Below are 17,623 nucleotides of genomic sequence, written 5' to 3' on the forward strand. Positions count from 1 at the left end.
TGGGTTCCCTTGGACTACGCACTGCCTCTCAGCCTAGCCCACCTCACAGGGTCGTTGTGCGGATAATATGGAGAGGCAGCATGCTCCTTGCAGGAAAGGTGGGATATAAACGTGGTAGTAATAACAGTGACTCTGGGATTAGCCCATTTAATGAGCTCAGGCCTTGAAGGGAGGGCGATCCTGGCGATCCAATACTTGCTTGGGAGCGGATTGGGAACCGCATAGGATCGGGTTGCCATTAACCCCGTCTCCTCCCTCACCGCACCCTTAAATATTGCCCAGGGTGGTGGCGCTCACCTTTGGGTGCTCTACTTTTAAAAAAAGGGGGGGGGGGAGAAACCATGACGGAGGGGGGGGAGGGGCAATTCTGGATCTGGCAGCCTTTGCCTCTCCGTGCCGTGAGGCTGGAAGGAGCGCGGCGGAAGCCCTCTGCACTTGCGCAGGGGCCCTCTTGGCGGCCAGGCCCATCTGCTGCCCTCTCCTTCCTGGCCGCGGCTCCTCCTCTGCCCGCCCCTTCGCGTGCCCTGATCCGGCTCATCGGGGAGGAGAAGCGGTGGGAGACCGGGCAGCAGGCGGAAGCGAGGAGGGAAGGACGCGCAGCGGAGCCGGCCAACAGCTGAGTCCGCCTCTGCCTGCTCCTCTCCCGGCCACGATGACGCGCACCTTCCCGGCGGCGGCGGCACCGGGCGCCGTGGCGGCCCTGCTCTGGCTCTCGCTCCTGCTCGTCCTGCCCGCCTTGGCCGCCGTGGCTCCTCCGCCCATTGTCGCCACTGCCGCTGCCTCCTCCTCGGGCTCCAGCTCCAACAGCAGCCGGCTGGGGCTATCGGAGCCGCCGGCCGGGAACCGCAGCGAGGGCGCCCAGCGGAGCCCCATGTGGGCTCTGCTGCGGGACTTGCCTGTGCTCAAGGCCGCCGTTATCGGGGCTTGCGCCGCCAGCGTCGGGCTCATCGCCTGCCTGCTCCTCCGCGTCCTCAGGTGCGTAGTTGGCGGGGTTGCCAGCTGCTTCCGCCGCCCGCGGCTCCTCTGCCTTTTGCAACGCAGAACTGGAGCGGCCGGCGAGCCTGCTGGGTTGGGAGGCTGCAGGGGGCGCAGGAGGAGCCCCGCACCCGCACCCAGCCCAGCTTGGTTCTTTGGCACCCTTCAGCAAGGGGGTGGTGATGGTGGGCCGGATTGGGAGGGTGGCATCTAAAGGCGGCAGGACAATTGGAGGCATTGTATGGCACTCCCAGAGTACTTCGTGCACATTAGAAATGTCTTTTATCAGATTGCACATTCTTTGGAATGGGCGAGATGTGCATGTTTCATGTTGCTCCTGTAAACTGCTTTTGTTTCCCTATGATCTTCTGGCGAAAGGCGGATATAAATCTCAAGTGAATAAATTACCTTGGTAATCTTTATGATGATTCAGAAAGGTAGGCTAGTATCAGTTGACCACTATATTACAAATCGGCTCAGAGATAAATGGTTGCTCCTTTAGTTGCTTGCCAATCGTACTTCCTAGTTAAATAATGCCCTGCCCTTTAAAAAAAAGTATTTACAGTACAATCCTCTACATGCTTACTCAGAAGCAAACCCCGCCACCTTCAGCGGGGCTTATTCTTAAACAAGTTTATGGTGGATTGCAGCCTTAATGTGCTTCATGTACATCAAATCGGTAATCTTCACAACAGCCCTGTAAGGTAGGTCAGTATTCATTATTCTCCTGTTGTAAGGGTTGGGGCTCATTCTGAAATAACTTTGTTTCTTAAAAGACTAGTCAGTATTGGCACAAGTGCTTTAGCATGTCCAAACTGCTTTGCTCTGATATTTACTTGTAGGGTTCTTCAACCTAGTGCCTGCAGATATTGGACTACAACTCCCATCAACCCCAGACAGCATGGCAAATGGTCAGGGATAATAGAGGTTGTAGTCCAACAACATCTGGAGGGCTGATTTATTGTACTATTCCCTTAGAGTTGGAAGTTGCTCATAGAAACCTGCATTTTCAGAAGTCTTATTCTTAACATTAAGGGGGGGAAACCCATTGCAGAATAGGCTGTCCTATACTGTACCAGGGGTCAGCAAACTTTTTCAGCAGGGGGGCTGGTCCACTGTCCCTCAGACCTTGTGCAGGGCCGTACTATATTTTGTGGGGGGAAATGAATGAATTCCTATGCCCCACAAATAACCCAGAGATGAATTTTAAATAAAAGGACACGTTCTACTCATGCAAAAACATGCTGATGCCTGGACCGTCTGCGCGCCGGATTTAGAAGGTGATTGGGCCGGATCCGGCCCCCAGGCCTTAGTTTGCCTACCCATGTCCTACCCATACTAACTCGGTAAACCTTGTTGCAACCCTTGTAAGAAAGCTGGGCTGTATTATTACCATGTTCCAGCTGAGAGTGACTTGCCTATTCCCCCATCTCTTTTCATATCTACCATGAAAACTGCATTTCTTTAAACGTGGGGTGGGGGTGGGGTGGAAGTAGGATTCCACTTTCAGGGGTCTTCTTTGCTCCCCATCTTTACTGGACCCTCCATGTTTTGGAGGGATGTTCTCTGCCTTTTGCAAGCTTTGCTGTACATGTGTGTGCATGTTTTGAAAAGACCTATCAGAGTTGTATCTTTCTCATAATTGAATCGTAGTTTCTTGAGCAGAGTTTACACAAGGTGCAAGCTGCCCCCGACCTTTTTCTGGCAGATTTTCCCTGGGGAATGGCAGTAAGGAAAAGTCACTTCCTTTTTTTTTTTTAAAAAAAAAACTTTATTCTTGTTATACATTAATTTACATTAAACTATACACATACCAACCACATATTGCATACATACAAACAAACAAACATTAAATACCCAACATACCTACAATCCAGCATTTACACCACAAAAAGTAGACCTTTTCTCATTCTCCTTGAGCTTTGTTACCAATCATATCTCTATACGCATGTCACGAGTGGTACTAAACCTTCTCTTTATTTACAAGATTTAATCTATGTCTGCCAGGAGACTTGCATTGTCCATATAATTTTTGAGATACGGTATTCTTTGAATATTGACCATTCTTCGTTGACTTTTTGAACAGTATAGGAAAAGTCACTTCCAATGCAGAGATAAGGAGCCCCGTGACAGCCTCACCTGAACCGCCTCCCACTGTTTGCACACTTGAAAACCTCGCACTTCCAGTAGTAAACTGGAGCAAGTGCAGCGCTAAGTGGGGCTTTGGCCTGATCCCGCAAGCCATTTCTTAGGTTCTCATGCTGAATCAGACCATTGGTCCATCTAGCTCAATACTGGCTACACTGACTGGCAGCAAGGACTTTCTAGGGCAGGGTTTCCCAAACTTGAGTCTGTTTTTGGACTACAATTCCCACCATCCCTGACTAGCTCAGGATGATGGGATTTGTAGTCCCAAAACAACTGGAGACCCAAGTTTGGGAAACCCTGTTCTAGGGTTTCAGACAAGGGTGTTTCTCAGGCCCTGCCAGAAGATGCTGGGGATTGAACCTGGGATGTTTTGCCACTGAGCTAAGGCCTTCCTTGCGGTCTCTCTTCTGATGGTACAGAGGACTAGGGGTATCAGAACCTGTGGTAAAAGGATCAGACTATTTGCCTTTGGCTCAGTGTTGGCGGTGACTCCCAAGAATCTCTAGCAGAGATCTTTCCCACTAACAGCTACCTGGTCCTTCTTCAACGGGAACGATTGGGAATTGTATGTATGACTGTCTGCGTTCAAAACATGTCCCCTATCGCACCGAACTGTGTTCCCCTGATGCCACATCAGGCTTGCTTGTCTTTGTGGATTTTCTCTCTCTCTGCAGGATGGAACTGTGACCAAAGGTTACACTGCTTGCAAATATTTCTGAAAGCTGGTCATGTGTCTTTCCTGAAAAGAGGATCCTGCCTCTCCCAACAGGAATTCCTCTTGGTGGAGGAAAACAATAGTTGGAACTGCCTTTAGTGCTTTGGAGGCAAAAATGAGGAGCAGTTTTTAAGTACACAGAGTTAAAACGTCCTGGTCTGCCAATGATCGGTGTGTTCCTGGGAACCTGTCTTTCTGGTATGAGTCATTTCCCTGTCATGTTGTCAAAAAGAAGAAGGTGCTGCAGGTGCAGTTGTCATGGAGGGGGTGAGGAAATGTTGAGGAAGGGACGAGGAAGCTGGCCTTTGAAGGTTACACTTCTGGTTCCCCACCCCCATTGCTAAATGTTGGAAGCTTGTATGATGTTGGTGGGAAAGGCCATAGCTCAGTGGCAGAATAATTAATTGCTTTGCCTGCATAAGATCCCAAGTTCAATCCTTGTTATCTCCAGGTGGGGTTGGGAAAGATCCTGTTCCTAAATCACTCAGAGTAAACACTACTAAGCTAAATGGGTGAATGGTCTGACGTTAAGTGTTTTCAGCTTTGTAAGTGATGGCAGAACCTTTAGGTTGACAATTATTTGTTTTATGAGCGCCTCTTTGCAGCATTTGGAATTTTCCAGGGACATTTTTGCACCTGGCTATTGTCCACTTGCAACCAAGTGAAGATCCCCGGGTGCAAGGATGGTGCCTGACATCTCCACCATCTGGAGGTGCATGCCCAGGTGTGTGTGTGCCATTAGATCTTGCCTGTTTTCGCACACTAACAACACATCTGGTAGAATTCTATCCATGATATTTTATCTGCACAATCAGGAGAAATTTCAGGAACCAAAATGTTATACTGAAAAATACAACTTTTGAACTGTCTGGCCCTAAAATGGCAGCTAGACATTCTGTTTTGGTGACTGTAACCCTGGTTTAAAGAGCCATTTGGTGGCTAGCTTATATATACCGCTCTGGTCAGACCTCACCTGGAATACTGTGTCCAGTTCTGGGCACCACAGTTCAAGAAGGATACTGACAAGCTGGAACGTGTCCAGAAGAGGGCAACCAAAATGGTCAAAGGCCTGGAAACGATGCCTTATGAGGAACGGCTTAGGGAGCTGGGTATGTTTAGCCTGGAGAAGAGAAGGTTAAGGGGTGATATGATAGTCATGTTCAAATATATAAAAATATGTCATATAGAAGAGGGTGAAAGGTTGTTTTCTGCTGCTCCAGAGAAGCGGACACGGAGCAATGGATTCAAACTACAAGAAACTTCCTGAACATTAGGAAGAACTTCCTGACAGTAAGAGCTGTTCGGCAGTGGAATTTACTGCCAAGGAGTGTGGTGGAGTCTCCTCCTTTGGAGGTCTTTTAAGCGGAGGCTTGACAGCCATCTGTCAGGAATGCTTTGATGGTGTTTCCTGCTTGGCAGGGGGTTGGACTGGATGGCCCTTGTGGTCTCTTCCAACTCTGATTCTATACCATATATTCCGGCGTATAAGACGACCCCCAACTTTTCCAATTAAAATATAGAGTTTGGGATATACTCACCATATAAGAAATACGACCCAGTGTATAATACGACCCCCGACTTTTGAGAAGATTTTCCTGGGTTAAAAAGTAGTCATACGCAGGAATATACATTACCTGAGTTTCTAATCCTGTGTCTGTGTTAAGTTTTTAAACAGTGTATTTTACATTGGATTGTTAACATTTCTAAGTTACTGCAAGAGTTTTGTTGGAAGCAACTCATAAATTGAACTAAGAACAACAGTAACAATATAGGAAGCTGTCTTCTTCCAGGACAGATGTACCTCAGGGTTGTTTGCATGGACTGGCAGTGATTCTCCAGGGATTCAGCTTTCAAAATTCTACCTGGAGATATTTGGGGCCAAATTCTGCATGAAAAGCCAGTGCTGTATCATGGAGCTGTGGCCGAGAGATGACTAGTCTGTTAATTTGATTCCTCTAAAGGAAGCCTGCAAATAGCCACTTGCCTGCTCACCTGTGGCACAGACGAATTTCCTCCAGGTGATCAAGCAAGGAACCTTCACACACAACACACCCACACCCATCGTTACATTGATATACTGTATGTGTTTGGAACCAGCAGCCTAGTAGAAACTAGGCTAGTGCTCATTTTGTGAAACTGATTGGCAAGGCTACCTTAGGTTGATATACAGTGGAACCTCGGTTTATGAACACCTCGGTTTATGAACTTTCGGTTTACAAACACCGCGGACCCAACTGGAATGGATAAATTCACTTTCCATTACTTTCAATGGGAAAGTTCGCTTCAGTTTATGAACGCTTCAGTTTATGAACAGACTTCTGGAACTAATTGCACCCATGCTTCGGGTTAAGTACGCTTCAGGTTGAGTACTCCGCGGACCCATCTGGAATGGATTAATCCACTTCCCATTACTTTCAATGGGAAAGTTTGCTTCAGTTTATGAATGCTTCAGTTTATGAACAGACTTCCGGAACCAATTGTGTTCATAAACCGTGGTACCACTTTAGTATAATGCAGACTTAAACCAGTTTAGCAACCGTTCATTCACCAGGAAACCCTGGAAATAGTTGCTTCATGGAGGGTCCTGAAAGCATGAATGGTACCACTTGAGGACGTTAGGTGGACAGTCTTGTGACTTACGTCACTGAGACACTTGGAACTTGCACTTGAGTAAACTGAGCCAAAAAGTGTGTGTGTTTTTCTAGCCCTGCTCAGGGATATTCTGCATGCCTAACGGCTACATGTGATTATGGCCAAGGTGTAGCAAGAATATTGTGCACATGACCAGAACTGGATGCAGTATCAAAAGGCTGGATGTGTTGCCCAACCTGTAATGGCCCTGCAGAAATCTGCGTATTGGCCTCAGGTCCTTTGTGGCCTGTCAACAGGAATATACTGGGTATGTGGAATGTGGAAAGGTAAATTGTTCCCTCCATGATGGGATGGGATCTGTACACTAACTAGCCGGTGGCTTTCTAGCAGGGTTACACAAATTAACCCCACTTCAGCAGCGTGTAGGAGTGAAAAGGCGTAGCGATGTCACAGAAAGAGAACGGCTTTGTAAAAAGCAGTAAAATGTACTGGCAGGGTTCCTCCCCTCGACGTTGCACTCTCAAATTTTGCCCTGCTCAAAAAGTGCCTGGTGTGTTGCCTTTCCTTGGAGTTTGGGGTAGGCGAATCGTCCTTTCCCCCTATAAGGGACCCAGGTGGCGCTGTGGTTAAACCACAGAGCCTAGGGCTTGCTGATCAGAAGGTTGGCGGTTTGAATCCCTGTGATGGGGTGAGCTCCCGTTGCTTGGTCCCAGCTCCTGCCGACCTAGTAGTTCGAAAGCACGGCAAAATGCAAGTAGATAAATAGGAACCGCTACAGCGGGAAGGTAAACGGCGTTTCCATGTGCTGCTCTGGTTCTCCAGAAGCGGCTTTGTCATGCTGGCCACATGACCTGGAAGCTATACACCGGCTCCCTCGGCCTATAATGTGAGATGAGCGCGCAACCCCAGAGTCGGTCACGACTGGACCTAATGGTCAGGGGTCCCTTTACCTTTACCTTTATGTCGAAGGCCAGCAATGTGCAGCCTATTCTGAATTGGTGCCAGATTCATCAGGGGCCCTTCCATGATTAATTTGTTTGGGTTGGGGAACCTGCGGCCTTGCAGATTCTGTTGCACGCCAACTTCCACCAGCCCTGGGTGATAGGATCATTAAGAATATAAGAAGACCCTGCTGGATTAGGCCGGTGGCCCATCCAGTCCAGCATCCTGTTCTCACCGTGGCCTGCAGGAAACCTGCAAGCAGGACCTGAGCACAAGACCACTGTCCTCTCCTATGGTTTCCAGAAACTAGGAAACCAAGTTGGTAGCCATTACTGCCTCCTGTGGGAGAGAGTTCCATAGTTTACGTCTATGCTTAATGAGAAATGGCAACGCAATTCCCCACGATTATACTGGGTTGCGTGCATGCCGGAGGACAATTATTTTCAATATGGAGTAGGGCCGGCTCTCCCAGCCTGGTACCCTCCAGATGTGTTGGCATCCAGCATCCATTGGCCCCCAACCAGCACAGCTGTATTGGATGGGACTGATGGGAGTTACAGTCCAAAAGATCACGAGGGCATCAGGTAAGGGACAGTGTACATAGGGCCTCCTGCTCCCGCCCCTTTTCTTTCGCCTCATGAACGTATTGACCTGCAGCTGCAAGTATCTAGGACCGCATTTCTTCCTCCAATCTCACTTCTCAAGAGTGGCGGTGCTGCTGGCGCAGCGTGGGAGGGGGCCACGTTTTGGGATCACGGGGTCAGGAGCGGATCCTTTTAATCCTGACGGCTGCCTGGCTAAAAATAGATTAAAGGCTGAAGAGCAGTCTAAGCAGCGGGCGAGCTGACAGCGAGTGATTGCAGCCTCTTGCGTGATGGGGAGCAGCTGTTCTTCATGTGACTGAGTGCTTGGTCAGAATCACCGCTGGTGAATGGAAAGGGCTAAGTGAGAGTGGTCACAGACTCCACCTCTCTCCATCCATCCCTCCTTCTCCCACTCCTAGCTGTCTTCTTGCTGAGCTCTAAGATTAAGCATCCAGTTAAGGGGGGGGGACACTTGAAGAGAGAAAGCCAAGGTCATTCAGGGAGGTGGTGAGAAAGATGGCTTTTAATAATCCCTTGCCAAACATTTGTACTAGAGGAGTACCCATGCTCTCTTACAGCCTTAGTACTGTATGGGCTTTTGTGTGCATGCACACTTCTTCAGATACGAAGGATATCTGAAGAAGGGTGAATGCACACGAAAGCTCATACCAAAATAAAAACTTAGTTGGTCTTTAAGGTGCTACTGAAGGAATTTTTTAAATTTGTTTCAACTCAGACCAACACGGCTACCTACCTGTAACTAGCCTTAGTACTGCTACAACTGTTCCTGCTGCTGCTACTACTATGATTTATATTGCGCCATCAGCATGTGTGATGCAGCAACAGGACACATAGCTGCCAAGTTTTCCCTTTTCTCGTTAGGAAGCCAATTCAGCATAATGGAATTTCCCTTAAAAAAAGGGATAACTTGGCAGCTATGACAGGACAGGCCGTTGCCCCATGCAGCTTACTGTTATAATACCATTACATGGCACTAGCAGTGTGCATGGCCCAGGAAGATGATAGGTCCCTGCCCCAAGTAGCTTGCAATTTAAAATTCAGTGCAGGGGCAATAGAAAAGGGAGGGAGGTGAAGCTAGGAATAAACAGAGGAATGCTTGTTTACACAGCATGTTATTTGGGTGCAGAGGCTGGCCTTCTGCTTGAAAGTCTGGATGAAGTCTTTTTTTTCCCCTTTTAAAAAAATATCACAAAACCCACCTTCACTGTACCTTGCAATAAAAAAGTTTTTATAAAATGCACAGAAGTAAAACCATGTCTGTTGGTTTTAGTTGTTGTTTTAATTGAGAGCCAGTGTGGTGTAGTGGTTAAGAGCGGTAGACTCCTAATCTGGGGAACCGGGTTTGTGTCTCCGCTCCTCCACATGCAGCTGCTGGGTGACCTTGGGCTAGTCACACTTCTCTGAAGTCTCTCAGCCCCACTCACCTCACAGGATGTCTGTTGTGGGGGAGGAGGGGAAAGGAGATTGTTAGCCGCTTTGAGACTCCTTTGGGTAGTGATAAAGCGGGATATCAAATCCAAACTCTTCTTCTTCTTCTTCATCATCATCCATATCCCAAGGCAGGGAGGAGTAATTCTGATCAGTGTTAGTGATGGAGCAATCATACCTAGCGGGTAGTGTTTGTTCTGGACTAATTAATCAGGAATAAATAGGGTGATCTTGTGGACACTTCCTAAATGGGCTTGTAAAAGCTATATTGGTTTTTAACGGCTCGTTATGTTTGTGGTTCATGGTAGTAATTTCAAAGAAGGTCTTTACAATGGCAGCTGAGCAGATTAAGCAGCAGATCTCAAGTTGTTTAATCACTGGCAATTACAGTCCTTAAGTCATGCAGCATAGCCAGCCCCAGATAGGGTGGGGTGCAGAGTGATGGTCCCTGCTATGGAAGGTGGGGCACGCTAATTTCTTAGCAGTACAGTATTCATGTCTTTACAACCCAGGCAAATGAAAGCCTGTTCAAGTGTGAACACCGGGCTCCAGATAATCAGAGTCTTAACCAGGGGTCCCCAAACTAAGGCCCGGGGGCCGGATGCAGCCCAATCGCCTTCTAAATCCGGCCCACGGACGGCCTGGGAATCAGCATGTTTTTACATGAGTAGAATGTGTCCTTTTATTTAAAATGCATCTCTGGGTTATTTGTGGGGCATAGGAATTCGTTCATATTTCCCCCCCAAAATATAGTCCGGCCCACCACAAGGTCTGAGGGACAGTGGACCCGGCCCCTTGCTGAAAAAGTTTGCTGACCTCTACTCTTAACCATACCGGATTGCAACTCTTGAATCAGACCAACAAAGAGGCAAAATATTCTCGACATGAGAAGCTTCATGGGATCTGGCCTGAAGGCATCTAGAGACAAGTTCCGGTTTGAGTTTCAACAAGGCCACACAGGTGGGAATGAAAGCAGCCTGGAGGCTGCACGCAATTGTTTTGAGGGATTTGCAACAGGGTTAGTAGTTGCGCTAACCTAATGCAAGAGGATCCCATCACTTCCCACTATGCTCTGTTCATGTATTTATAAATCAAACATAATTGCAAAAGGTGGTCGAATGAGTAGAGTGTGGTGATCTGGTGAGTAGAGAATTTGCCTTGACGCAAGCAGATCTGGGTTCAAATCCCCACGAGGATGTACTCTCTCTATTCCCACCCCCACCCCCCGCCTACAAGTGTTTTCTCATACATTCGTACCTTGGTTCTTGAACGGAATCCGTTCCTTTTGAAAACGTTTGAAAACCAAGCCGAAGCTTCTGATTGGCTGCAGGAGCTTCCTGCACTCAAGCGGAAGCTGCATCAGCCGCGTCGGATATTCGGCTTCTAAAAAAAGTTCGCAATCTTCCGGGTTTGTGGCGTTCGGGAGCCAAAATGTTCGAATCACAAGGCATTCGGGAGCCAAGGTATGACTGTATTAGCTGGAGCAACAACGAGAAGCTGAGAGTGGCTGGAAAAGTGGCCTGGTAACAGGGGTCTGTTGCGTCTTTCTCTCCACTCCCATTTGGATGGGTTTAAATAAATTGTCAGTGTTTTGTTTCCACGATATCTGTGTACACCTAACAATATAATTTCCTTGCTGTTTTAGGTCTGGCAGGAAGATGAAAAAAACCCGCAAGTATGACATCATCACAACTCCAGCAGAACGGGTGGAAATGGCCCCCTTAAATGAAGATGATGAGGATGATGAAGATTCCACAGTGTTTGATATAAAGTATAGGTAAGGAGAGGGGGAGGACGGTGTAAACATATGGGTGAGTGGGTGGGACTTTTTTAAAGGGGGGTGATATCTATGTTGGTCCTTTTAGAAATGAATAAATTGGACAGTACTTCACTACGAGATCTCCAACTAAGAAGAGCAACCATTATTAGCACTTGTGGAATCTGATTAGTACAACTTTCCCCAAACTCCAGATGTTAATGAGTAAAATTCCCATCAGCCCCAACATCATATGGCTGTCTGGGGGTTGATGAGGGTTGGAGTCATTAACATCTGGAGTGGGTACCAGCGTGGGAATTTAGGGAAAGGCTGCCTGAATTAGATCAGCCTCTACTCTGTACAAAGTCTGAGCCTCTGTTCATGCACCCCATCTTCTAGTTTAGTTACAAGCTGCAGACTTAGGTGCCTTTCAATATGATGCCCTCCTTTTTTGTTGTTTTTAAAATGCAGACCAAAGAAGAGTTCTGGAGAACTTGAAAAGTTGCTCACGACTTTGTGAGGGTTCGGTTGGTCCTAAGAAAGGTATTGGCCTACTGCAGGTTTTGGATTTGTTGTGGGCAGGGGTGGAAATCTGTGTGTGTTCCCTGCCACTCCCCTTTACAAACAAGGCCTGGAATGTATTTGGTGGTGGAGTCATTTCCAACTTTCTCGTGTGATGAAGAGCAAAGTAAGAGTAACCCTCTCCAGCTCTGTGGGTCCTTGTGGGTCACCGAGGAAGTAGCTGTTAAGTCTGGGTCAAGCACAAAGCATACAGGACCTTGGACAGCTCCGAGGAGCCCCGCTGTGGCAGCTTCTGGAGATGTTGTCTCTGCAGGGATCCTGAGCCAACTGAAGCCTTCTGGCTAGCAGGGGAAGCAGGCAGGATCGGCTCCAAGTGGAGAGTAGGCAAGAAAGAACAGGACCCTGGGGTACTATGCTAAAGCATCTCACCAGGCCAGCTACAAGAGATGTGGCCTCTGCAGGGAGCTGAACCTCCGTGTAGGCTGACCAGACTTGATGGGTGGTAGGCTCTGTGTTTCTTGGAGGAGCTGCCTGGCTAGTTAAAGGGCACTCACCTTATTTTGTAGCGAGGTTGGGGGTTACAGAGGTACTGCAAGGTACGCAACCTCTGAGTCAGAGGATCATGGCAAGGCTGTGTCCTTTGGCTGGAAGGGCTGTGAGGTTCTCTCCGCTGCTCTGCCGCCTCCCGTAGGAGGTAGCTGGAGCCTCATCACAGTCGTCTGATGTGCATTTCAATGTCCCTGACAAAGGTCCGAGAAGGACTGGTGCAGTTGACAATGGCCAGCGCTTTGCATCCACACAAGCCTGTTTCTCAACAAACCCTTGCCTTGCAAGACGGTAGATCAGTACAAAAGGAGATAGTTGAATTCATCAAAACTTGGGATGCTTTTCCATCGTAGCTGGATCTCCAGAGTGCCTTTGTTCCCTCTGATAATAAAGCCCCCCTTAGATCAATACCCGTCCATAGAATATCTCCCCTTTCCAATGCACATATGCCCTTTTGCATACAGACGCCGAGCATTATGTTGTTCGAGAGAGTGTGTGTGCTGTTCTCTGGAGGTTGCTTTTAATTGGGTGTCTTGCAAGTGAGAGCTGGAGGGTCTTTTCTGTACACTGCTAGGTGAAGCTTGTTTTTGAACACATTTATCTCTCAAGCAGGTTGACTTGCCTGCTTGGAAGGCATAATTGTCATTCCAAAATGGGGTGTGGGGGCAAGGAGAAGGAAAGAACGACAAGTTTGCTGAGATGCTTAAACTCCGAGGTGTAACAACAACAACTCAAGGCTGCAACAGCCAGCCTTGAATTTTCCACCATCATTAAACGGTTTCAGCCCAAGAGTGGAGGGGAGGAGGCTCTTTCTGAGGCAACCATCTTGCCTGGGTGATGTCCCTGGGTGCCATTAGGAGACAGATCCTGGGACTGTTTCATGTAGTTCCCCAAAGTGTGTTGCAAGAGACCTGCTAGCACACTTTGGGAGAAAGAAATTGAAAGTATTAAAGCCTCTTATTGACCCTGAAGCCCCTCCCTCGGTTAGGAGGCACCAGCCACGCCTTTTGGTCAGCAGTCATCCCTCCTGAAAGAGAGATGGAGCAGGTTCATTCAGTGCCCTTTCAGAGAGGTTGCCCACTGAGTCTCTCTGTGAGTTGCCATTCTGGATGTGCCTCCTTCCATTAATATATATGCTCAGTATTGTTTCTCTGGCATTGCCCCTTTTGCCTATTTGTGGATAGTGAATGTGTTGCAAAATACCTCTGTCTTTGGCAAATGTGTTGTGAAGTACTTCCGTCTTTCTCTGCCTTTAGTTTTTGAAGTGTTGTTGTTGTTGTTGTTGTTGTTGTTGTTGTTGTTGTTGTTGTTGTTGTTATTAACTTACATTAAAGTACATAAAGTTTCTAAGCACTGTACATACATTAAGAGAGAAGACAGTCCCGGCATGCAGGCTCACCATTTAACAGATGCAGCATGTTAAGGAAATAAGGATGAGGATGGCAGAGGAAAGCAAACATTGGAGAAGCTGTTCCTCCTTTGCCTGATGGTTGGGACCACCTTGGGCTCCCCTTTGCTATGTTCTTCTTCCTGGGAGGCAAGGGGCACAGCACCCCAGTGGACACTTACTCCTTTGTCCAATGCCAGAATGTGCCTTCCTTTAACTTGGCTGTCTCAGGTAACTGGCAGTGGGAGCAACGTACCCCTCCCCCAAATGCATGTTAGGGAGCAACAAACTCCCTTCAGCTGCACCTTCTCTGACTGCTTGACAGAGCCAAGCTGGTTGCCCGCTGCCCAAAATGGGTTCAGAGCAAAGGCTAGGTTGGCACATGCCCGTCTTGTGAGGATGGCCTGCATCTTGTTACATTGCCGTATATGAGACACATTTCTCTGCTATTGCTAATTATTTCATTTCTCTTCCTCTCTTTCTTCAGGTGAGGCTGTTGCACAAGGCTCATCAGGATGGAGGTCTCCTGTCAAGAACCTTGCAAGAACCTTGGCAACAGAGGGGAGAAGGAAGACAGAATCATAGCGTCAACAAAACTTACAATTTTCCACTGTTCCAAATATATATACATGATTTATGATGGATTTTGGCAGGAGACAGCTGAGCATGCTACTATGTTCCTGGGTTACCAGGTTGGAAGAATTGGAGGTGGTTTTCCTTCTGGACTGCTTTTCAACTGGAAAAAACCCCTCTCTTTTTGTTTTGTTACAGATTTGGTTACCTGCAACAAACTGCAGATTAGGTTTGTAGGCCAACCCAGAGTCCTAGTTATTAGGAGTGCCAGTTTTGTCCAAAGGCACCCAGGCTCACCAACAAACTCTCTGCTCAGAAGCGCTAAACTTAGACGGATGGTTGTTCTCCACTGCACCTAAAAACGCCTGGCATCATGTGGTTCTGGGCTGGCAGCAACCTCTGCTCATCTCATGGAAGCTCAGGACTTGTGCAAACTCTGCTGAATTGACTGAACCTGTGTATTGATGTGTGAATGTGTGTGTGTTTTGCTTTTTGTGGGTGAGATGTGGGCCGCTGTGATGACGTGCTACTACTACTGATAACAATTGCACTAATCATTGCTCTTGCAATAAGGCTCTCTGCCTTCTCTTTAAGGGGGTATCTCCACAATCCTCTGGGGGCGGCAAACTCTGCGAAGCAGGGGGAGGAAAACCCAGCCAGTTCAGGAGGAGAGGAAAGATATTTTTGGCAGCCCCTTGCTCCTCCTTCCCTATTCCAGAGGAAGTCAAACTTTATTGCGGGATGTGTGTGTGTGTTCACCTGTGGCCCTGTGGACGTTGTTCTGACCGTTGGCTGTGCTGGCTGGAGCTAAAGGGAGGCCAGAAACCTCTGGAGAACTGCAGGTTCCCCATTCCTGCCTTACACAGAGGGCTGTTTTGTGTCTGTGTCTCCCTCTGCCTGTGAGTTGCCTCTCTCTCACCTCCTTTATTGTATTTCACGACAATCTGTAGTGAGGCTATTAAAGAGCAATTAGGATAATTTTGCTTTATTTGCGTTGTCATGTGCTCCTGGTCAAATATTCTTGTTACCAACCAAAATGATTGTTAACATTGTTTTCAACTTTGGTCGATCAGGGTCCGGCTTTTGCCATGCGTAACACAAAGCCAAATACAGTGGAAGCTCGGAAGTTGAATGTAGGCCGTTCCGGAAGAACGTTCGACATCCGAAACGATTGAATTCTGAGGTGCGGCTTCCAATTGGCTGACAGCTAGGCCTTTTGAAGATCGGAAGCCACATCGGACGTTCGGGCTCCGAGGAACGTTCGAAAACTGGAACACTTCCGGGTTTTCAATGTTCGGGAGCCGGAACGTTCGGGAACGGAGTGGTTCGAGAACCGAGGTTCCACTGTAGCTGGTCTCTTTTCTAGCACAGACCAAGTTACCTCCTTGCCATTGTTAACACGACTGCATGTTCTACCACGTGTCTCTTTGAAAGACTTCATCTTCTGTGCACAGCAGCCTGCAGAGAACAATTCCCCTTTGCAATGGCCCTCCCTCTCTCGGCTACATTTCCCGCAGCCCAGGTTGCAGTCTTATGTTCCAGCGGCCTCTCATTCACCCTAAGACTATGGTGCTACTATTATCTAAACCTCTGCATCCTCATTTTGAGGCATGGAGGGATGCTGACTTCTTTTGATGTTCTGTTCCCAGAACTGGACATTTAGTAGAGGTCAGCGTTAACAGACCTGCTGCTCTTTGAGAAAGGGATTGTTTTAATCCTCTGTGTTGCTGCCTTCTGTCCAGTGAACTTACCTGCCCTTTTCTTGGGACGTGGGTTGAGAAATATTCAGGGCTAGCCACGGGAGGCTCGCCTGCCTTTTGCTTCTTTGCTGTCACACAGAAACCAAAAACCTCTCATCAACTCTTAAGATTTCCTGATAGCTTGGAACTAGGTGGAGTTCTTGGCAGGTGGGAGTTGCAGAAATTGTAAGTGGTAGCAAGAGTTTTTTGGAAGATGCCTGGTGGTCCTAGCTCTGTTCTGCAAGCAGAGACATTGGAGGGTTGGGCTGGCAGTGATTTTTTGGGGGGGGGCAAGCAGAGAGAGCAGCAGCGCACATATTTCAGCGTAGGAATGCCCTGCACGGGAGTAATATTGTTCTTACAGGGAGACTTTACACTTTTAGCATATTATGCTTCCTCATATAGAAAATTTGCCCCTTCCTGTTGCTGTATATAAAATCTAATTGAGCATAAAGCACATTTCCAACTGGATCCACCTGTTTTTACTAAAGCACCCTTTTTCAGAGGGGAATGATGCAAGGTTTTAAGTATCGGTTCCTACCTTGGCTTTTTGCATCCAGTGTCCATGCACTGCTTGGCTTTATGGCTTCTTCCGATTGTCATCCTGCCCACCTAAGTGGCTGGATGTCATTTCCAGTTTGTGAAACCTCTGCTACATTTCCAATTTTCAAGAGATGGAATTGGTTTGGTTCAGCCATCTCTCCCTAAGGGGCAGCCTTCCACCATCTGGCACCTTCCACATGTTTTGGACAAGAACGAAGCATTGATCCAGCCCAGTCCAAAATGGGATGCTCTTATGGGAGAAACAGCATTGCTCATTGTGGGATTTAAAGTTTCTGGACCTCAAGTTTTCTTGGAATCTTACAAGTCCAAGAAAGTCTGTTAACTGACCAGGAAACTTGCCTGCTCTCTTTGTAGTATATAGAGTTTGCTGGCTACTATCGGGAATTGGCACCCAAGAGTTCTTGGTTTTGTTTTCTTTTAAGCCTGGAAGGTACATCTAAGATGAGCAAGTCCTTTTTGCTAGAATGCTCATGATGTGGCATTTCTTCAAACTGTACCAGCCTGAAGGTTCAGTGACACCTGATTCGGTTTGGGTCACTTTCCCAAGATATAATGGACTTTAGGAGAATGCCAGGAATGGTGGTGTCATTTTTTTAAGGAAAGCACACTGCTTGAAAAGTGGCCTGCCTAAGAAGTTCACAAGGCAGCGTTCAAAGATGCTCAGCTGTGGATATTAAAGTTCAATTTATTTAACTGACAGAATCAAGCAGAACCATTTTTTCTTGGGCTGCTACCATCTGAGGCTATAGGCGGAGAGGGTTGGATGTTTGAGTGTTCCTACCTGTGTGTGTAGGGGGAAATCTCTGCACAAAATACTAGCACATCAGAGAGAAGGCTAGCCTTCCCTCAAATGCTACCGTAGTTCTCTGTGTGCAAGTAGCATTATTTGTATCTGAAATAATTACACATAAGCCTTTGTGTCCTTCTTCTCCATATCCCCCCTCCCACCCCACAGCTAACTGCAGTAATTCAGACAAAGCTTTTATCTCTTGAGTCTCCTGAAAGTATAAACCAGCTGATTGAAATTCCAGGTGTTTGGAGGGTGCAGCCGGCCACCTCCTTTAGGACAGGACGACAACTGCGCCCCCCCAAGCCTTTGACAATGATGTCAGCCAAACCCTTTGATCTCCA

The 17,623-nt window shown here is 47.6% G+C and overlaps 1 protein-coding gene across 1 annotated transcript; it reads left to right on the plus strand.

Annotated features, from left to right (window-relative positions):
* Positions 1 to 541: 541 nt before the first annotated feature.
* On the plus strand, positions 542 to 15,167 carry FAM174B (family with sequence similarity 174 member B). Its single transcript, XM_035131744.3, has 3 exons — positions 542 to 975; positions 11,051 to 11,182; positions 14,104 to 15,167. The coding sequence occupies exons 1-3, from the start codon at positions 653 to 655 to the stop codon at positions 14,105 to 14,107; spliced, it is 459 nt and encodes a 152-aa protein (XP_034987635.1). The 5' UTR covers positions 542 to 652; the 3' UTR covers positions 14,108 to 15,167.
* Positions 15,168 to 17,623: the final 2,456 nt, after the last annotated feature.

The sequence above is a fragment of the Zootoca vivipara genome, chromosome 13 (assembly GCF_965207765.1).
Source record: "Zootoca vivipara chromosome 13, rZooViv2.hap1.1, whole genome shotgun sequence".
Taxonomy (NCBI): Eukaryota; Metazoa; Chordata; class Lepidosauria; order Squamata; family Lacertidae; genus Zootoca; species Zootoca vivipara.